The following is a 23,029-nucleotide window of genomic DNA, read 5'->3' as shown; positions in this document are numbered from 1 at the left end:
GATCCATTTTGAGTTATTTTTGATTATGATGTGAAGTAGAGGGTCTAAAAATATTCATCTTTTTTGCCTGTAAATATCAAATTGTTCAAGCACCATCTCTTAAAAAGGCTTATCTTTTCTCCTACTAAACCACACCAATACCTTTGTCAAAACAGTTTATTGATCATAGATACAAGGGTTCATTTTGGACTGTCAGTTCTGTTCCATTGATTTACATGTCTGTCCTTGATTACTGTGGTTTTGTAGTGATACAAGTCCTACTTTGTTCTTGTTCAGTATTGTTTTGACTCATATGGGTTCTTCATATTTCCTAATAAATTGCAGGATCCGCTTGCTGATTTCTGGAAAAGATCCACTCATTGCATTGAATATATTGATCAATTTGGGAAGAATTACCTTTTTCGTAATGTTGACTCTTCTGATCTGTGAACCTGGGGTTGTCTTTCTGTTTATTTACATCTTTCCTTTAATCATTTAGAGTTAAACACATACACACTGATAGACACACCATGCATACTTTGGCTCAGTTTTGGTAACTAGCCTTATAAGGCCTTTTCATCTCCTCCTTCCCTGTATCCATTGCCTTTCATTTTAAACTTATTGTGATTTTTGGCTTGATTATTTAAAAAGTAGTTTGTGTCAGCAATTATATTTAGTTTTTCTAGATTTTTTATTTTTCTTATATCTCACGTAACTCTCTTACTCAGATTTATTCTTCATTTTGTCAAATAATATTCATGAATGATTTTTTTAGAATTTCATTTTGCCATCTCATTTGTTTCCTAGTCTCACCATAGTCTAGAATCAAAATTATTTCGTCTCAAAACTTTGAAGATACAGTTATGTTGTCTTTTGCATTCAGTATGTGACTGAGAGGTTTATTGTCAGTATGATTTACTTTACGTTTTTGTATATAAGGCATCTTTTGGGAAATATAGGATTTTTCACTTGGATATATGAAAATTTAGCATTAGCTATCTAAAGTTTCCCTCTGTTTCACTTAGAGATGTTTTCAATCTTAAATTGTTAACTTTATTCATTCCTAGAAATTTTTGTTCAAATATTTCCTTTTTCCTTTAAACTGTTCTCTCTTTGTAGGACTGCTTTTAGGAAAGTGTTGAAGTTTTTCTAACCTTGCTTTATATTTTATCTCTTATTCATATCAGCCTGTTGCTTAATTGATGCTATGTCTGTTACACTTTTGACAGTATTGATTTTACATATTTAAAGCTATCCTATTAAACATTTCCTTGAGTGTTAATTTCATTTCTTGAATTACTTTTTCTTTATTTCATTATGTTGGTTTTTTTCGTATGTTGACCCTTGATTTTGTTCTGTCTTTTCCCTCTGTCTGTGGAAGCCTTTTCTGTTTACATTGCTTGCTTGAAGAAGGGTTGCGACATGTTGTTTGATGGGATATACAGATACCTTTTCTTCTGATGTTGTGATTTCTCTGTTTCTCCTGGGGGGGTCACTCAGGGTTGGTGTCTTATTTCTCTGATTTCATGTCTCTAATGTAGTCTGGGTACAGGTAACAATTTTTCTTGCTCCTTGCCAAAAGCAAGATGATGGGGGAGAGGGAGGAAGGAGTTAGTCCTATTCCAAGTATGGTTAATATGGCTGACAGTTACTCATTCTGTCCATCGGCATGGTGCTTATTCCCTTTTTCTGTATCCATGGAATCTGATGTCTCATAGATTTTTCTAAACCGCTCTTACCTCCTCAGCTCTCTTTTATGTGAAGTATGTGCAATAGTTTATTTTTTTAAACTACAGTGAACTTTTCTGTTATTCTTTCACCTTATATACCCCTCATTCCTTTTCTGTTTCTTTTGTTTAAATGTTTCTATTTAAATTGTTTCCTATATTGTATTTTCCAAAAGTGGACATACTCATTTATGTTTAAATAAGGTACCCATATAAAAATTTTGTCTAATATTGTGTTTCTATTATATACATTCAAGTCTAAAGTAAAAGATGTCATAAATTTAACTTAGTTTTGGTTATTCAATAATTTTTCTGTTTTTAATAGTAATGGTAGTTCTTAATTTTTATTCTGTTTATGGTTTTTGTTTGGGGTTTTTTCTTTAAAATTTTTTTTCTTTGTTTTTGCTTTCCAGCTCTTTTATGCCTTTCAAGATGATAGGTTTCTATACATGGTAATGGAGTATATGCCTGGTGGAGACCTTGTAAACCTTATGAGTAATTATGATGTGCCTGAAAAATGGGCCAAATTTTATACTGCTGAAGTTGTTCTTGCTCTGGATGCAATACACTCCCTGGGTTTAATACACAGAGATGTGAAGCCTGACAACATGCTCTTGGATAAACATGGACATCTAAAATTAGCAGATTTTGGCACATGTATGAAGATGGATGAAGTAAGTAAGCAAATTTTTTAAAATGCTAGTTTTTTTGAGAGACAAAAATAAATGAAATACCTCGAATCAGGACTTCATAGTTTTAAACAAAATTAATTTTTCTAACTATGTAGTAACTTAAGCTAAAACAAATTAAAACATTTTATTCATTTAGCTATAGAGTACTTTATTGGCAGATTTGGTGAACCCAAGAGAAATAAAAACTCCACTCTCTTGGTTATCTTCCTCAGAGACTGTTGGCAAGCATTTGCTGCTGGTCACAACTGGTTCATGTGTATATTGATACAGGTAAAGAAGTAGGACACAAAATCTAAATTAAGGCACATGGTTATTTCTACCACCTTTAAGTTATTTTGGCAGTTTTCTTTTTAAAAAGGAAGTAAGGTAAGGAAAAAATTTTATGTTACCACCTTCCACACACCCCATCTGTATCAGCCATATAAGGAATAAATTTGGGGACATCGTATCTATTATAATGCTTTGCATTTTGAACAATTCATATTATAATTAGTAGGTTCAGTGACATTAGCTTCATAGCTAATTATGATAGTGATTTATTTTGGTTAAAAAATTTGTATATCCTTTTTCTCTGTAAGTATACTATCATTCCTGGCAGCGATTCCTTATTGGAAGGGATCATGTTGAACAGGAGGTCACTTGTAAATAAATGTTAATATATTTATTAACAGCAAACTGCATGTCATCTTTGTGTGGCTTTCTTAACCTTCCAGTATGCTTATAAAGCTAATTTACTTCTTGTTAGTTAACTAGTGAAGACCTTTATTTTGAATTATGATAACTTCTTTTTTCCTCAACTTATTCATGTTGCCTGTGTGACTTTTGCTTTTATTAGTCATCTTTTATCAGCATTCCATGTTCATTCAAGCTCAACTCAGATTTTACCTCATCTGGAAAGTTCTCTGTGGTAATCTTGACTGGTCACTTTTCTAATGTCATAATGCCTTTGCTTATTCAGAATCTGTGCTATGCTTTATAGGCCATTTTTGTCTATCTTAGCCTACCCAGCTAAAACTTAACATTCCTTCACAGTTTTGGTCTCATTGACAGAGTGAGTGTGTTCCTACCTTCTGTAGCCATTACTAGGTGTTTAACAAAATGGGGTATTTGCTTGTACCCAAAGCTCCCTCTTGTGGTATTTAGCATAATGTAGTATGAAATGATTAACAGTGGAAGTTATCTTTGATGAAAATGAAGTATAAAATAATTTTTAAATAGAATGCTAAACTTCTTTATGTTTATTGTACATAATATATGATTATGTACTGCATTGCCACAAATGCATTCTGATTTTAATTAAACCAAAAACTTTGGGGTAGGATGGAGTGCAGAGAAATAAACCACCTCACATGTTTTTAGGGAGGATAAAGGTGGTTAAGGAGAGAAAGGTGGAAATATAGGGAACAAGATAGAATATAGTATTTATAAAATAATTTATAAGCAGGCAATAAATACTAAAATCAGCTGTTGAAAATATCTTAAATTGTCTCTGTATAAGGCAAGAAAAGTAGCTTATCTAATTTTGTTCACTTGTTTTAAATTCAGGTACAAATAGTCACATTTCTCTACTTTCAGTTTTTGTCTCATTCTTTCTTTTTTTTTAATTATTATGTATCTTTTTATTTTTATTTTATTTTATTTTTTAATTTAATTTTTTTTTTTATTGTTGAGGATTCATTGAGGGTACAATAAGCCAGGTTACTCTGATTGCAATTGTTAGGTAAAGTCCCTCTTGCAACCATGTCTTGCCCCCATAAAATGTGACACAAAGTCTCATTCTTTCTTAATAGATGTAAACATTATATTGGTTGAGTATTAGTATAATATATATTCTTCATTTGTGTAAACGATGCATTAGTATAGATGCCATTTGGTTTACATATATATATATCCCTGAGAAATAGAAATTAATGCATTGCTTTTTTCTTGCTGCTTAGTATGCCACAGGATCTGTCTGTCAGTTTATTATTCCCCTGGTGTTGGATTTCTAGTCCCCTCCAGCTCTCTTTCGTACCAGCACTGTTGTCTCAGACATCTTCATCTGCGTCCCATATGTATCCTGGCAAGGGTTTCTCTAAGTATAAACGTAAAACTGTCATATCAGAGGGTACATAAACAAAGAATAAAAAAACTTGTGCCCATTAAAGTATACAAATAAATTTTTTTTTAAAAAGAAAACAAAAAAGAATTGCCTGCTCTCCAGAATGGCTGGGAATGTTTGTAACTTCTTACTAGTAGTGCTGAGAGATGGGATCTCTCCATATTCTCACTAACTCTTCTTAGTGTTCGGATTTCTAAATGTTAGGACTTACATTAGTTTAAAATAGAATCTTTGCAAAATTGTGTTTATCTTAAAACTGATGACAAACCTCTCTTCATGTACTTGTCAGTCATTTCTCTTTTGTGAATTATCTATCTATATCTTTTTAACTTTGTGTATCTTTTTAAAAATTGGCTTCTTGTTGAGACATAGAGCTTCTTGGTATAATCTAGTGATTCCATAGATACTGCTGTTAACGTCTTCCAGTCTTCTACCCACCTGTGCCTTTGTAAATAGAAATCCTTCATTTTGATATAGCTGATTTTTTTTAAAATACTGAACTTTAAAAATGCCTTTAAAAAAGGCATGTGGCTCACACCTTTAATCCTAGCATTCAGGGAGAAATGTTCATAGTTTTATTCTCATTTCCCTACAGAAGGGATTGGAAAACTAGAACACAGAGCCACATCTGGCTTACGGCTTGGATTGAACAGCTTATGTGCTAAAAATGATTATTATGTTTCTTAAGTATTGTTTATAAAAAGAAGAAAAATCTACAATACAGACCTGATATGGCCCATAAAGCCAAAATATTTGTACAGAAAAAAAGTTTGCCAATCATTTATAATGTAGACATCAATACTTAAATCATTTTCTCAGCTGCCTTGGTTTCCTGTAAGATGTTCTGCCCTGGGAGAGGCGCTCAGATATACTGAGTGAGCCCTGGGAAGCAGCCTCAGATCCTGACAGTGCAGCAACCCGCAGCCTCAGCCAGGGAGTCCCAGCCTCTTTCAATGGAGGAGAAGCCCAGCCAGCCACAGCCTCAGCACCATCAAGAGCCACCACCATCTGCACCATCACCCGCAGCAGCAGCAGCAGCCGCAACACCACCACCATTATTATTTCTACAACCATAACCACAACCACCACCACCACCATCATCACCAGCAGCCTCACCAATACCTGCAGCATGGAGCCAGGGCAGCCCCAAGGCCCACCAAAGCCACTGAAACATGAGAAGAAACACACCCTCCAGCAGCACCAAGAAACACCGAAGAAGAAAACAGGTTACTGGTAATGCTGGAGAAAGAGAAATATCTTTTAAAGAATCTGGGTTTGATGAAGCTAACAGCCCTATTTCCAGTGTCCTCAGTGGCAACCAGCAAGTTGTAGATACTAGCCTGAAACAGACTGTAAAGGAAGGCCAGCACCTTTGGGAAAGCAGGAATTAAAACCAAGAATTTCATTCAGAAAAACAGTATGGACAAAAAGAATGGGAAGTCTTATGAAAATAAATCTGGAGAGAATCAGTTCGTAGATAAGACCGATACTATAGCAATTCAATTCCAAACGGTGTTGTAACGAATAATTCTGGCTATATTACTAATGCTTATATGGGTAAAGGAGCAGATAATGATGGTAGTGGATCTGAAAGCGGATATACCACTCCTAAAAAAAGAAAAGCTAGGCGCAATAATGCCAAGGGTTGTGAAAACCTAAATTTAGTGCAGGAGAAAATAATGCAACAAGAGTCCAGTGTCCCAACCTTAAAACAAGGACTTGAAAATTTCAAGCCTGACTATAGTGAACAAAAGGGAAATCGAGTAGATGGTTCAAAGCCCATTCGGAAGTATGAGACTGGGCCTGGAGGCGCAAGTCCTGGAAAACCTGCTGTGGGTGATGTGCTTTGGAAAAGCTCAGATGTTAAACCTGGTGTGAGCAGCAAAAAGTTTGATGATCGATCCAAAGGAAAGCACACTTCAGCTGTTGTCTCCAAAGAGGACTCATGGACACTATTTAAACCACCCCCAGTTGTTCCAGCGGACAATAGCAGTGCTAAAATAAGTTATGCAAGCAAAGTTAAGGAAAACCTCAACAAAACCAGACAAAAGTCTTCTGTGTCACCATCTTCATCTTCATCCTCTTTGTCATCTACTGGAGAAACTCAGACCCAGTCTTCAAGTCGGTTACCCCAGGTTCCTGTGTCGGCGCTGAAATCGGTTACTTCTGCCGGCTTTTCTAATGGGCCTGTTTTAGCAGGGACTGACGCAAGTGTATATCCTTCAGGGGCCAGCACTGCTAACTACTGCTGCTAATACTCTCTCATCCATGTTTTCCAGGACATGAGTCTAACTTCAGCAGCTGTTGAACAAATTAAGTCTAGCCTTTTTATCTACCCTTCAAATATGCAAACTGTGCTGTTAAGCACAGCACAAGTAGATCTGCCCTCTCAGACAGAGCAGCAAAACCTGGGGGATATCTTCCAGAATCAGTGGGGTTTATCATTTATAAATGAGCCCAGTGCTGGCCCTGAGACTGTTACGGGGAAGTCATTAGATCATAAAGTGATGGAGGTGACATTTCAAGGAGAATATCCTGCCGCTTTGGTTTCACAGGGTGCTGAAATAATCCCCTCAGGAATTGAGCATCCTGTGTTTCCCAAGGCTTATGAATTGGAGAAACGAACTAGTCCTCAAGTTCTGGGTAGCATTCTGATATCTGGGACTACTAGTGAGTGTGGAACCTTATCTTTGGAACCCAGTCATATAGGTGACCTGCAAAAGGCAGACACCAGTAGTCAAGGTGCTTTAGTGTTTCTCTCAAAGGACTCCGAGATAGAAAATCAAAATCCTCTGGCCTCTCCTACGAACACTTTGTTAGGCTCCTCCAAATACCAGAGAGGCCTAGAAAGAAATGATAGCTGGGGTTCTTTTGACCTGAGGGCTGCTATTGTGTATGACACTAAAGAAATGGAATCTGTGTGGAATTTGCAGAAAGCAAGATCCCAAAAGGATAATCACTTACAATGAAGCTATGGATAGTCCAGATCAATGAAGGACCAGACTGCCTATTTGCAACCTTTCTGCAGCATGAGAGCCACCGTTCATGGGGGACACAGGCTTTTATGCTCCTAGAGCTTCAACGCAGCAGAGGAACCATAAGTTGAATCACAGGATAATATATACAAATATATATAGTTATTTAAAAAAGGCAACTGAAAGTAATTAGACTTCTTAAGGAATCAAATTTATTTCAAGAGACTACACATGGTTATTTAATCTCTGGTACCGAATAGTTTTTTTTTTTTCTTCTTTTGTTTTTGTTTTTAAGTGTGAATGCAAGTGATTAATGAATGTGGACTTACAAGTGTGGTTCTAAAGTTCCTGCTGTCATCAGTTTGGGCAACAAATGACCCACTGAAAAGGCAAATCCACGTAAAAGATCTCTGTATTTTGTTCTGTGACTAAAGTGATATACTAATCACGGGGAACCCAGAATGAGCCAACATTTCCCCCCCTCTCCTCCTCTGATCTTTTGGTTTTACTTTAGGCCCTGCGAGAATGTTGGATAAATGCCTTGAATTTTGCAGGGGTGTATTTTTTTTAGTGAATATGATTTGCGTGTCTCGCCAGGAGTTACGCAGCCTCTGTGGGTTGTTAGGGGAATATTTTCTTTCCTTTTATTTTTTGTTGGGTGGGGATAAGGGAGGGAGGGCCTTGAAGTTATAATTCTGGAATAGTTGATGGTACATAGTTAAACTTGGCTTTGGTTACCTATTGGACTTTAACAACTGAAGAATCCATGAGTGTCATTTTTAAAAAGTTGCAGAACAAGCAATTGGCTTGGATATTCAATATAGTAAAATTTTCCTGTGCCCATATTTTAATGTAATTGTATAACTGAGAGCAAAAAATACAATCTGCTTTCCAACTGTAGACTTGCTCTCTGTCACTAGCACTAAATGTGCTGTTTCCCTTGTTTTTCATCAAACATCTAGGAGAAATTTCTGTACTTTTCTGTAAATTCTCTCTTTTAATTTCTCAGCAAAATCTAAGCGGGGAAGAAAAATGTTCATTAAAACTAAAACGCCATGTTTTTAGCCAGTGAGGAGGTAATAAACCCTGCCTGTAGAAGGTGTGTTTTTTTGCAACCTAAAAAAAAAAAAATGTTCTGCCCTGGATAAATGCAAAAATAAAATGCAATAATAAAATTAGAACTTTTAAAGGGCTAATTTGTTACCAATGCAGTTAAAAGTAACAGTGTCTCATTCATTAAGTTCTGTCTTTGACAAACGTGGGTTACATAGTTTTCTGTGTGTTGTTACTGTTACTTTCTCTCTGTTTGTCTCTCCCTCCCAAAAAAGAAAAAAAAAAAACATCTGGATGTGAATGAGAGTTACATTATAGTATGTTTGTATCCAGATGTGTCTTCAGTGAAGGCTGAGAACTACTGCTATTTAAAATTACTTGCATTAATTATTTGTGTTGGCTTACTCTTTACCTGTAACTCATTTCATAGCAACTTTTACCACTTTTTACGGCACATTATTTGTTGGCATTTTTAATTTCATGAAGATAGGTGTGTTTCAATTAAACTTAGGTTGTGAGTTTTAAAAAGCTAACTTAATTTATGTTAATGTTCTCAATTCTTTTATGAGTGCCACCAGTTTTAAGAATATAGATGTTTCAGAAGCATAAAAATAATAATTGGTACCTACCAGGGATAACTGAGATAATCCATATAGGCAGCTTTGTGTGGCTGTGGGTACTGCAACATTGCAAATGGGTTTCCAAATTAGGCAGGCTGTTTTTTAGGTAGAATATAAGCACAAGCAGTCCTGCATTAGCCAAGAACCCTTACGAGGCAAGGGGTATAAGTGAAGAGAAGGAGCAACTGATCATTTTTAAAAATACTGTGAAACTTCCTGCCTGTGAAGCAAACTAAAGTTTTTAATGCTTCTGATAAAAATTCCACTTAGAATTTTTTCTTTTCCTTTTCTTAGAATGCATTTCAATAGTTTCCTAGACCAACTCTTAAGATTTCTGATTGTGTTTTCAGTAAATTCTCTCAGTTTATGATATTTTTCAGTGATAAAACAAAAGATATGTTTATCTAATGTACATTTAGTCTATTACATTTAAAATACTATGAGAAACCTTTTGAAAAGCCATACCTGAAGAGAGCTTCCCTTAAAAACCCTTTAGTAGGTTTCTATTACCTATTGAGTAAGGTTCAAACTCCCTAGCTTGTCCTGTGAAGTCTCTTACGAGGAATGACCCTACCTGCCTTTTCATCCTTTCTCTGTTGCTCATTAGTACCTTATGGCTCAAAAGTCTTAAGTTACCTGTGTTTCTTTTTCAAGATGCTTGCCAAGAATCATGGTTTAGGGCATCAATTTTCTGCCTGGCATGTTATGCACACCTGTAATCCCAGTTATCCAGGAGGATGGGGTGTATGGGTAGGATCTTGGGAGGCCAGGAGTTTGAGACCAGCTTAGGGAATATAGTAAAACCCTCCCCCCTGCAATCTCAAAAAAACAAACAACCACAGAAAAACCCCACAACATTAATTTTCTGGAATTAGAGTGTTATTCACATAGTTTACCTATTAAAAAAATCTTTAGTTCTACCAAAGTATTTATTCTGCAGATGATTGTTCAAACTGACATGCTGCTTATTCTTCAGACTTGATCATGTATAACTTTATATTTAGTTGATTTGGATTTTATAACCTTTCTTGAACTTGCTTTATATAGGGTCATTCTTGTTCCTTTATTTATGCTCTTTTTCTTATTTAAGATGTCATACCACCTCCTCTTCTTTAAAGCCTCATTTGCCCATCCTTTACAGCCAAACTTTATGTCAATTCTTTTTGATATCTTGCCCTTTCCTCTCCTTCCTCTGAACCTTTGAATGTTAAATCATTTTTCGTTTAGTTGCATTTTTGTGCACATATGTCCAGTTAGGTGGTTTTAGCTCAGAAGTTTAATTTTTTTCGTCTCACAATTTTTTTTTTTGAAGCCTAATTTCTGTGGATATACAAGTATGTCAAATGAAGAAATTTTCTTTATCCTAATAGGTCTCTGTTAATTTCCCCCCAGCAGAAGTCTAAACTACAGGATAGTCCATAATAAAAATTAATTGTATACCCTGCCTTTTAAAGTCAAGCCCTGTCTTATTCATCATTTATCCTTTATAATAATCCACACAAAGTATGACTCCCATTATTTGCAAAATTATTCCTATAAAATTTGTATTTCATGTATATTCAAACTAAAATGACTTCTGTATTTCCTGCATACTTGGGAAAATAAAATTCAGTTTTTTCTGCCAGTTTGTGATTGAATACAAAGGTGGTTTTTGAAATTAACCTGTCATGTTTTAACACATTTTATAGCACTTAAATAAAAACATTTACATAAATTATGTTTATTGAATACATTGCACTTCCTTCTCCTAACATGGTCTTAGTACTTAATATTTTAGTAGTTTTTATAGCGTCTATATAAGGAGTGTGGTTAACACATGCTTTGCTAGGCAGAAATAGAAAATAAAGGACAAGTAAATTAATCATTGCAGGTTAAATAGAACTGGGAGTGAAGGAATATTATTTAGCATTATACTACTGAAGTTTATATTTAATTTTGCAGGATGTGTATTTATACATACATCACACACACACAAACCACAAACTATTGTCCTAGTTAAAAAGGCATCACATAGGGATTATTTTATTACCCTCTTTTTTTAAATCATAGCTGTGTACATTAGTGCAATCAAGGGTACAATGTGCTGGTTTCATATACAATCTGAAATATTCTCATCAAACTGTTCAACATAGCCTTCATGGCATTTTCTTAGTTATTGTATGTAGACATTTGCATTTAGTAAGTTTCACCTGTACCCATTCTAAGACGCACCAGAGGTGTGGCCCCACCAATTACCCTCCCTCCACCCTCCCTTGGCCCTTTCCCCATGTTCTTGAGCTATAGTTGGGTTATAGCCTTCATGTGAAAGTTATAAATTAGCTTCATAGTAGAGCTAAGTACCTTGGATACTTTATCTTCCTATTTTATTACCTTCTGAAGATAAATACAGATAAGCATTTTTTAAACTAATTTTGACAAATATATTGATGCCACAGCTGCATATTTCTAAATATATAGTGTGGAGGTATAGCTTTCGAGCTTTTAAGGTGTATTAATTTAAACATTTGACATATTTCTTCATTTTATCTCTTGATAATAAAAGAACCAGTTCTTTATATTAAACCGAAGACCTCTGTCATCTTTCTTTATTATTATTATCATTTTAATTAAATCATAGCTGTGTACATTAATGCAATCATGGGGTACAATGTGCTGGTTTTATATACCATTTGAAATATTTTCATCAAACCGGTTAACATAGCCTTCACCGCATTTTCTTAGTTATTCTGTTCAAACATTTATACTCTACTCTTAGTAAATTTAACATATACCCTTGTAAAATGCACTGTAAGTGTGTTCCCACCAATTACTCTCCGTCCATCCATCCTCTCCCTCCCCCTCCCTGTCCTCTTTCATATGAAAGCTACAAATTGGTTTCATAGTAGGGCTGAGTCCATTAGATACATTTCTTCCATTATTATTTTTTTTTATTATTAAATCATAGCTGTGTAGATTAATGCGATCATGGGGCACCATACACTGGTTTTATAGACCATCTGACATATTTTCATCACACTGGTTAACGTAGCCTTTCTGGCATTTTCTTAGTTATTGTGTTAAGATATTTATATTCTACATTTACTGAGTTTCACATGTACCCTTGTAAGATGCACGACAGGTGTAATCCCACCAATCACCCTCCCTCCGCCACCATCCCCCTCCCCTCACTCACCCTCTTCCCCATATTCTTAGGTTATAACTGGGTTACAGCTTTCATATGAAAGCCATAAATTAGTTTCATACTAGGGCTGAGTACATTGGATACCTTTTCTTCCATTCTTGAGATACTTTACTAAGAAGAATATGTTCCAGCTCCATCCATGTAAACATGAAAGAGGTAAACTCTCCATCTTTCTTGAAGGCTGCATAATATTCCATGGTGTACATATACCACAATTTATTAATCCATTTGTGGATTGATGGGCACTTGGGCTTTTTCCATGACTTAGCAATTATGAATTGGGCTGCCGTGAACAATCTGGTACAAATATCTTTGTTATAATGTGATTTTTGGTCTTCTGGGTATATACCTAGTAGAGGAATTATAGGATCGAATGGCAGGTCTATTTTTAGATCTCTAAGTGTTCTCCAAACATCCTTCCAAAAGGAATGTATTAATTTGCATTCCCACCAGCAGTGTAGAAGTGTTCCCTTTTCTCCACATCCATGCCAACATCTCTGGTCTAGGGATTTTGTGATATGGGCTAATCTTACTGGAGTTAGATGATTATCTCAAAGTAGTTTTGATTTGCATTTCTCTGATGATTAAGGATGATGAGCATTTTTTCATATGTCTGTAGGCTGTGCAACTGTCTTTAGAGAAGTTTCTCTTCAAGTCCCTTGCCCAGCCTGCAATGGGATCACTTGTTCTTTTCTTGCTAATATGTTTGAGTTCTCTATGGATTCTGGTTATTAAACCTTTGTTGGAGACATAACCTGCAAATATCTTCTCCCATTCTGAGGGCTGTCTGCTTGCTTTACTTACTGTGTTCTTGGCTGTGCAGAAGCTTTTTAGTTTGATCATGTCCCAGTAGTGTATTTTTGAAGCTGCTTCAATTGCCCAGGGGGGGGTCCTCCTCATAAAATATTCACCCAGACCTATTTCTTCAAGAGTTTTCCCTGCACTCTCTTCTAGTATTTTTATAGTTTCATGTCTTACGTTTAAATCTTTAATCCAATGAGAGTCTATCTTAGTTAATGGTGAAAGGTGTGGGTCCAGTTTCTGTCTTCTACAGGTTGCCCACCAGTTCACCCAGCACCATTTGTTAAATAGGGAATCTTTTCCCCACTGAATGTTTTTAAATGGCTTGTCAAAGATCAAATAATGGTAAGTAGCTGGATTCATCTTTTGGTTCTCTATTCTGTTTCATTTATCTACCTCTCTGTTTTTGTGCCAATACCATGCTGTTTTGATCACTATCGATTTATAGTACAGTCTCAGGTCTGGTAGTGTGGTTCCTCCTGCTTTGTTCTTATTTCTGAGTAATGTCTTGACTATTCTAGGTTTTTTCTGATTCCATATAAAACAAAGTATTATTTTTTCAATCTTTAAAGTATGACAGTGGAGCTTTAATAGTGATTGCATTAAAATTATATATTGCTTTGGGTAGTATGGACATTTTAACAATGTTGATTCTTCCCAGCCATGAGCATGGTATGTTTTTCCATTTATTAACATTTTCAGCTATTTCTTTTCTAAGCGTTTCATAGTTCTCTTTATAGAGATCTTTCACATCCTTTGTTAGGTAAACTCCCAAATATTTCATTTTCTTTTCTAAATAGGGAATCTTTTCCCCACTGAATGTTTTTAAATGGCTTGTCAAAGATCAAATAACGGTAAGTAGCTGGATTCATCTCTTGGTTCTCTATTCTGTTTCATTTATCTACCTCTCTGTTTTTGTGCCAATACCATGCTGTTTTGATCACTATGGATTTATAGTACAGTCTCGGGTCTGGTAGTGTGATTCCTCCTGCACTACTGTGAACACAACAGAGTTCTTAACTGTTTTTTCTGCTTGACTATTGTTGGTGTATATAAAGGCTACTGATTTATGAATGTTGATTTTTTTTTTTTTTTTGCAGTTTTTGGCCAGGGCTGGTCTTGAACCCGCCACCTCCGGCATATGGGGCCAGTGCCCTACTCCTTTGAGCCACAGGTGCCGCCCCATGAATGTTGATTTTGTAACCTGAGACGCTGTTGTATTCCTTGATCATTTCTAAGAGTTTTGTAGTAGAATCCCTGGTGTTTTCCAGATATACAATCATATCATCTGCAAAGAGAGAAAGTTTGATCTCTTCTGACCCTATATGGATACCCTTGATTGCCTTTTCTTCCCTAATTGCTATGGTTAAAACTTCCATTACAATGTTAAGGAGCAGTGGAGACAATGGGCAACCTTGCCTGGTTCCTGATCTGAGTGAAAATGATTTCAATTTAACTCCATTCAACACAATATTGGCTGTGGGTTTGCTGTAGATGGCCTCTATCAGTTTAAGAAATGTCCCTTCTATACCAGTTTTCTTAAGTGTTCTGATGATGAAGGGATGCTGGACATTATCAAAAGCTTTTTCTGCATTAATTGAGAGAATCATATGGTCTTTGTTTTCTAATTTGTTTATGTGCAGGATTACATTTACAGATTTATGTATATTGAACCAGCCTTGAGACCCTGGGAGAAAACCGACTTGGTCATGATGTATAATTTGTTTGATGTGTTGCTAGATTCTGTTTGTTAGGATCTTGTTGAATACTTTTACATCTATATTCATTAGTGATAATTTTCTTTTCCTGGTTTGGGGATCAGGGTGATGTTTGCTTCATAGAATGTGTTGGGTAGTATTCCTCCTTTTTCTACACTTTGGAACAGGTTGAGTAATATAGGTACTAGTTCCTCTTTAAAGGTTTGGTAGAATTCTGACGGGAAGCCATCTGGTCCCGGGCTTTTCTTTTTAGGGAGATTTTGTATGGTTGATGCTATTTCAGAACTTAATATAGTCCTATTCAACATTTCCACTTGATTCTGGCTAAGTCTTAGATGGTGACGTGCTTCCAAGTATTGGTCAATTTCCTTTAGATTTTCATATTTCTGAGAATAAAGTTTCTTGTAATATTCTTTAAGGATATTTTTAATTTCTGAGGAGTCTGTTGTTATTTAGTCTTTGTCATTTCTGATTGATGAAATTAGAGATTTTACTCTTTTTTTCCTGGTTGGGTTAGCCAAAGGTTTATCTATTTTATTGATCTTTTAAAAAAACCAACTTTTTGATTTATGGATCTGTTGTATAATCCTTTTGTTTTAACTTTCATTTAATTCTGCTCTAATTTTGGTTATTTCTTTTCTTCTACTGGGCTTGGGGTGGAATGTTCTTCCTTTTCCAGTTGCTTGAGATGTCCCATTAAATTGTTAACTTCCTCTCTTTCCAGTCTCTTGATGAAGGCTTGCAGTGCTATAAATTTCCCTCTTAGGACTGCCTTTGCAGTATCCCAGAGGTTCTGATAATTCGTGTCTGCATTGTCATTTTGTTCCAAAAATTTGGCAGTTTCCTTCTTAATCTCATCTCTAACCCAGCTATCATTCAGCATAAGGTTATTTAACTTCCATGTTTTTGTATGAGTATGCAGATTCCTGTTGTTTCTGAGTTCAACTTTTATTCCATGGTGGTCCAAGAAGATGCAAGGAGTTATTTCTATTCCTTTAAATTTACTGAGGTTAGAGTTGTGACCTAAGATATGATCAATTTTGGAGTATGTTCCGTGGGCTGATGAGAAATATGTGTATTCAGTTTTCTTGGGATGAAATGTTCTGTAGATGTCTGTTAAATTCAAATGTTGTATGGTTAGGTTTAAATCTAAAATTTCTTTGCTCAGCTTCTTATTGGAGGATCTACCCAACACTGCCAAAAGAGTGTTGAAATCTCCGACTATTATGGAGATGGAGGAAATCAAGTCGGTCATGTCTGTTAGAGTTTCTCTTATAAATTGAGGTGCATTCTGGTTGGGTGCATAAATATTAATAAATGAAATCTCATCATATTGAGTATTAACCTTAACAAATATGAAGTGACCATTCTTATCCTTCCTTACTTTTGTTGGTTTAAAGCCTATTTTATCTGCAAATAGAATTGCAACACCTGCTTTTTTCTGATTTCCATTTGCCTGAAATACAGGCAACCATCCTTTCACCCTGAGTCTATATTTATCTTTTAAGGTAAGATGAGATTCTTATATGCAGCAAATATCTGGCCTGAGTTTTTGTATCCAGTCAGCTAACCTGTGCCTCTTTAGAGGACAGTTTAAGCCGTTCACGTTAATGGAGAATATTGATAAGCCTGGTAAAATTTTGAGTATTGAGTTTTTCAAAAGTCCAGTATACATTTTTAATCCTTTCGCCACTGTGGAAGTTGGAGTTTGATCAAAAGTTTCTGAGTGAGTTTAATTTTGTGGTAGAGGATTGGGCTGGTCATTATGGAGGCTAGGTCTGAGACTATCCTGAAGAGCTGGTTTGGTTATGGCAAATTTCTTCAACATGTGAATGTCATTAAAGCATTTAATTTCTCCATCATAAATGAAACTCAGTTTAGCTGGATACAGGATCCAGGGTTCAAAGTTATTTTGTTTTAGGATATTAAAAGTCAATGACCACCCTCTTCTGGCTTGAAAGGTTTCAGCAGAGAATTCTACAGTCATTCTAATAGTCTTCCCTTTGGAGGTTATGGTTTTCTTACGTCTGGCTGTTTTCAGAATTTTCTCCTTGATATGGACTTTAGTGAAGTTAATTATGATGTGCCTGGGGTATGAGTTATTCTGGTTGAGTCGTGCTGGGGTTCTGAAACTGTCTGCTATCTGAATTTCAGAATCTCTTGGCATGTCTGCAAAATTCTCTTTCATAATATCGTGGAGAAGAGGCTCTGTGTTTTGCGAAGCCACTTCATTGCTTTCAGGGTTTCCAGTGAGGTGGATATTAGCCTTCTTCGAATTATCCCAGAGCTCTCTGAGAGAATCATCCGTTTTTGCTCTCCATTTCTCTTTGTCTTTGAGAGTTTCAGACCGTTCAAAAGCTTTGTCTTCGATGTCAGAAATCCTTTCTTCTGCTTGCTCCACTCTGTTACTGAGGGATTCTACTGTATTTTTCAGATCTTTGAAGGGCTGCAAATCCTTTCTTCAATGTGTCAAAATCTTTGGTGGTTTTGTCTTTAAATTCGTTGAATTTTTGAGACAACTTTTGAATTGTTCCTCGAATTTCTAATTCCAACTTTTCCTTCATTTTATTAATTTTGTTTGCAATCCAAATTTTAAATTCAATTTCTGACATCTTGGCCATCTGTTTATGAATGGGATCTTCAGTTTCATTTGCCATATCTTTCCTTGGGGGGGAGGTTGATCTACTCTTGTTATTCATGTTGCCGGAGTTTTTCTGCTGATTCCACCCCCTGATTATTTTCCACCATTGGCGAGATGAGCAGATAAGGTGAAGTTGGATTGGGGGCTCCTGGAGGAGGGATTGACCAACCCTTTGCCCAAGAGCTGGGACTGGTGTCTGTACCCTTTCCCCTAGAGCTTTGCAAGGGACCCCGTACAGTGCTATAGCCTGAGACGCCAGAGACCTCCTTGGTGTGGTGGGGCTAAATGGCTCTGTCTTCTTTTTACCTGGTCTCTATCCAATGGTAGTGCATCAGTAACTCTGGGTTGAAGTCTCAGTTGTGGAGAAATACCAGCAACTAAGTCACTCCGCCACCCCCCCAAAACAGGCAACAACTAGAAAAGGAAAGTCAAACCTTTCCACAACCACACACCCAGGGTACCACTTTGGATAGACCTCTGGTTATTGTTCCAGCCAAGAGATCCAAATCAATTTTCTCAGTCAGCACCCCATCTCAAGTGGGAGATTTCAAAAGGTCTCAAGCAACTAGATAGCAGGGGTCTGCTGGCAGCTCCTGTATGATTCGCTCCAGTGCTCTGTCGAGTCAGAAGGACCTACTCAGGAAATGAATTAGTCTGTGAACGTTGGTGCCTCCCTCACCATCTTGCACTTCTGTCACACCCAGTCACTGGTAACCCCACAGGGCTCTGACCCAGTTCCCTTCATTGAGCAGATGCTGTAGGGGTTTGCGCCTGTCTGAGTCACAGGGAGATCTGTGTCTCCTTGGCCAGACCACTGCACTCTGCCACCAGCCGTCAGGGGGAGCTGTAGCCTGAAATCCTCGGGTGCTTAATGGAAGCTGGGGCGATTCACTCAGTCCCAGCCCTGCCCTGGATTGATGTTGCTGCCACATATACTCTGGCAGAATTAGCGTTTCTGTCCTGGGTGTATTCTCCTGCGGACTAGGCATTGTTTGAGTTAATAGAAACTGTGATTCAGCTCCGCCCTGTGCTGCTGCTGTTACATTGGCGTCTCTGTCTTCTGCTGCACTCTGTGTTGTAGCCGGCATGGATAGCGCTCACACTGAGCTCTCATTTTCTGCTTTTCCCTGGGCTGGTGCTGTTGGCCCACTTGCTTTTGTCTTAGCTATGTTCCCCTGGGGCCTCAGTGCTTGTTAGGCTCACTAAAGCAGCACTTCTGACTCAGCCCTGCCTTGGGAGTATGCGTCTCCGCAGGTGTATTCTAGTCTTCATCTCTGCCACCCCCGCCCAGGCAGATACTGCCTCAGGCATACCCTTTACTCATGGGGCCTGCGTTTCTGTCCCAGATCTGTTCCACCAGTGGCTGCTACTGGAGTAGAGGACTTGCTTTCTCTGGTTGCCCAGAGAGGCAGGGAGTGTCTCTCCAAAATATCCTCAGGGGTGTGAGCCCTATTGTTCCCACCGCCTGCTGCTCTGTGCCCCGGGTCACTGCTTCTCCCTCTCGGTCCACAGTCCTCTCTTTACCCCCGTGTCACAGAATCAGCACAGACCTGTAATAGCCCACACCTTGCCCACACTTCTTGAGAAAATGTCCCAGAATCTGGACTCCATGGGGGACAGGCTTTCAGATCTCGGGGTGAGAGTGGAGGGGAGTATTGGGGGTTCAGAATTGCAGGCAGAGAATATATAGAGTTTTATGCCTGGTGGGAGAGTGCCACTAGTGTTAGTGGGTCCTCTCTGGGGAAGGAGTTCCGGTTTTTAGAGGGTCTCTCCTGTGGGATAAAATAGGAGGATATCAGAACTCTGCTTGCTTGTTTGTAGAAAGTATACTACGAGCCATTCTCATGGGCGATGGGACTCCTGTCCACTTGGTGATGGATTTTGTACCTGTTGTTTGTTTCCTTGGGGTCGTTGCTCGCCTCAGCAGGGTTGATGTGCATTCTTTAACCTTCTCTCTTGGCTCATCTCCAAACCATTAGCTTACTTGCCAAACTTCTGTCCTTTAACTCTCCTTCTGGACCGGAGCCTCTGTGGAAAGCTGGCTCCAGTTGGCCAGCTTACCTTCCCCCCTGGACCTCTGTCATCTTAATTGCTTCAGTTTGTTTTGGGAATATAAAAGCTTTCTTTCTCTAGTGATGCTTTTCTTTTCCCTAAGTCAGCTGCCTTAAAGAGCACATTTTTGTACTTATAACTAATTCTTAATACATATAAATTAAATGAGAAAAAGAAACAGAGTTATTGATTTGCATGGAATCTCTGTAGAGTTTGTCAGTGTTTCCTTCTTTCATTGATGAAGCCACCTGTATTTTAGAGTTGAAAATTATCTCTGATCTCTCATAATCCAGATATTTTTATGCATTTCATAATATATTCCCTGTATCAAAAGCCCTGTCAGCAATGAAGTTCTCTTGGTGGCAATATGTAGTCACTGTGTGTCATTAATAATAAATGAATTAGTTGTATTTATGTGTGTGTGTGTGTTTTTACATCATCTGTTTTTCTTTATATGTGCTGTTTACCTAGACAGGCATGGTGCATTGTGATACAGCAGTTGGAACTCCTGACTATATATCACCTGAAGTTCTGAAGTCACAAGGGGGCGATGGTTACTATGGGCGAGAATGTGATTGGTGGTCAGTAGGTGTTTTCCTTTTTGAGATGCTAGTGGGTAAGTAAATATTTTAACTTATTCTTTTTTCAAAACCTTTTTCATAACACTTGATTTCAGTTAAGAATTTGAGAATATAAAGAAATTAATTGCCTATGTCCTGGCACAGTGATTGAATAGAGTAAGTAGAACTTGAAAAACGATAGAATGTATATTGCTAAGAAATATTTCTTTGGTAAACCTTTTTGAATTTAGAAAATATTGGAATAAGAAGTTTACACCTTCAGCAGGCCTCCACTCTAGGGTTCTTCTTTGCAGTCACATTTGCTATAATATTTTAAATATAAGACCATGTATATTTGTTCTGTTAGTAATAGAGAATTGCAGATACTCTTTAGTTTATGTAATTGATTTTTGTAAATTGTAACCATTCTATTTACTACTTGTACATAGATTTTGTTGGTAATTCCAGTGAATTGAATCATAGATACAGTTACAGACCATTTAATTATTAAGATAAATATATTTCATAGTATTATTTCAGTTTTTTGAAAACTCAGAGGCAAATTCAATTATTTTTCTTTGACCAAGTCAAAATTTGAAAGGCTGAAATATTTCAAACACTTTTTATGTGGTAGATTTTATTCCTAAGCTTTCCCATTCCTAAAGTACTAGGGTCACAAAAATATCTCCCGGCTAAGGAAACCAGTGACTGAATTGTGTGGCTTGGGGATGAGGGAAAAAATGTAGCTAAATCTAGTTTCCAAGACTAACATAATATGGCTGATAGCATTATATGGAATGGCTTCAGATTTGAAAATACATTTTTGGAGTTAAGGAACTTACTTTATAGAAGATAACCCTAAAATACATTAATAATACACAATCTGTATGATCACTGCTAAAAAGGAAAGTAGAACTTTTTAGTGGCATAAATTGCTTTCTTTTGATAACCATCCTGTGCCTTGACCGTGTACGCTTAGTTTTGTGTCATAGTATGTCCTGCTTTGTTTTTGTCCAGCTCTTTGCATGGACCATATTTAATAGTCCGAAGTAGCTGTCTGTTGTCCCAACTCTGGGCTGATCTGATGATGCATTAGGTTGTATCTTGTCATCTTTTGAAAGTAGACTATATTCTGGCAAACTCTCCTACCAGGGACTTAGCAAGTAAGCTGCTTCAGAGGAAGTAATTTGGCTTATTTGAAGAGATTTTAAATTCCTACTGCTGTTGTCAGCTTAGCTGAATTTAGAGTTTGGCAATGATTTGCAGTGTTCTGAGACTACTGTGGTGCTTGCTCATGTTGGTTGGCACTGGACTACACTTAAAGGATTCTCAGTTAAAAATGGCAGTAGGACAATCTTGAATTTAAGGCTTTCCTCTGCCTCCTTTTAAAACAAAAAGTAACTACCTGAATACTTTGAAGTTTTGGAATTGATGATTTGGCAAAGTCTGGTTTTCATTAAAGTTAGTTGTAATGTGAGCAGACTGGCAGGGCTTTTAACCCTGTGGCTTACATGAGCGCTGGCCAAAATGGTGCTTTTAGCTCTTTCTATCTTTATACTTGCTTCCACACATCTTTATTACAGCACCAGCCAGCAGGAACACTGCATTGGGGAAACATTTCTGCCCCTTTTCTACTCTGTTGGTCATCTTAAGCAAGTCACATTTTATCTCTCTGTATTCAGTTTGCTCTTACGTCCAGTCTGTCATGATGGAAATGACTTACATCTGTGCTGTTCACTGTGGTAGCCACTGGCCACTTAAAATGGGATAATATAACTAGGGAATTGCATTTTTTGTTTGATTTAATTTCACTTTAAATTGCTGCATATGGCTAATGGCAAGTACATTGGATACAGAGCCTAAGAGAGTAATTTCAAAATGCTTATCCAGCTCAAGTATTAAAGGACTCTGACTGATCTGACTTTACTTATAAATTTTTCTCTTCAACTATTCAGTAAATTATTTCATATTTAAATATTAGATGAAAGTATTTAATTCACATTCTGTGTCTCAGTATCTTCTTTCTTTAAATTTTAGGGGATACTCCTTTTTATGCAGATTCACTTGTAGGAACATACAGCAAAATTATGGATCACAAAAATTCACTGTGTTTCCCTGAAGATGCAGAAATTTCTAAACATGCAAAGAATCTCATCTGTGGCTTCTTAACAGACAGGTAATGTACATTGAATTTCTTCATAGAGAAGCCCTTTTGTTCATTGTTTAAAGTTGTAGAAATAAAAGCATACCTAATTTATTTACATACGAAAACAGTCTCTTTCTTTTATTATTATTATTGTTGTTGTTATTACACTTAATTCTGGTTCACCCTTTTCCTACTACTAAGCCTGGTGTTGGGTTACCCTCCTTGTTTTGTGTTTATAGCCAAATTGTAATCTAACTCTTAACGGTAAACCTCAGTCTAAAAGGGCAAAAAATAGAACTTAGTAGAACAATGCATTTGAAAGAAAACTTTTGTATTATTGACATTTTACCCTCTCAGATGGTTAATCCATATAACTCTTGATGGTACAGCTTTTGAGAGGAGGACTCAACAGGTTGTAATTTTTTTTTTTTTTATTGTTGGGGATTCATTGAGGGTACAGTAAGCCAGGTTATACTGATTGCAATTGTAGGTAAAGTCCCTCTTGCAATTTTTTAAACTATTTGTATTTGGCCTTCTTCCCAACCCTTTTTTATTTGTATTTGAATATGAGTATGTCTATCCTAGAAATTCTGTATTTTTAAAAATGAAATAGATAAACAAAGGTATAAAAACCTGCATCAAAAAGTAAAGGTAGAAGCCGGGTGCAGAGGCTCATGCCTATAATCCTAGCACTCTGGAAGGCTGAGGCTGGTCGACTGCTGGAGCTCAGGAGTTTAAGACCAGCCTGAGCAAGAGTAAGACCCTGTTTCTAAAAATAGTGGC

The 23,029-nt window shown here is 36.9% G+C and overlaps 1 protein-coding gene and 1 pseudogene across 3 annotated transcripts in view; both read left to right on the top strand.

The window, feature by feature from the left end:
* Positions 1-23,029, top strand: part of ROCK2 (Rho associated coiled-coil containing protein kinase 2) — a 179,648-nt gene that overhangs the window by 112,953 nt on the left and 43,666 nt on the right. For all 3 annotated transcript variants that reach the window (XM_053587319.1, XM_053587320.1, XM_053587321.1), the window contains exons 5-7: positions 2,120-2,380; positions 20,012-20,156; positions 22,138-22,276. In XM_053587319.1, the coding sequence (XP_053443294.1) occupies positions 2,120-2,380; positions 20,012-20,156; positions 22,138-22,276 (545 nt within the window). The remainder of the gene's footprint in view (positions 1-2,119; positions 2,381-20,011; positions 20,157-22,137; positions 22,277-23,029) is intronic.
* On the top strand, positions 5,325-7,502 carry LOC128583232 (FMR1-interacting protein NUFIP2-like; annotated as a pseudogene).

The sequence above is a fragment of the Nycticebus coucang genome, chromosome 4, assembly GCF_027406575.1.
Source record: "Nycticebus coucang isolate mNycCou1 chromosome 4, mNycCou1.pri, whole genome shotgun sequence".
NCBI lineage: Eukaryota > Metazoa > Chordata > Mammalia > Primates > Lorisidae > Nycticebus > Nycticebus coucang.
Note: the sequence above shows the minus strand (reverse complement) of the source record. Positions and strands in the feature narration are given on the sequence as shown.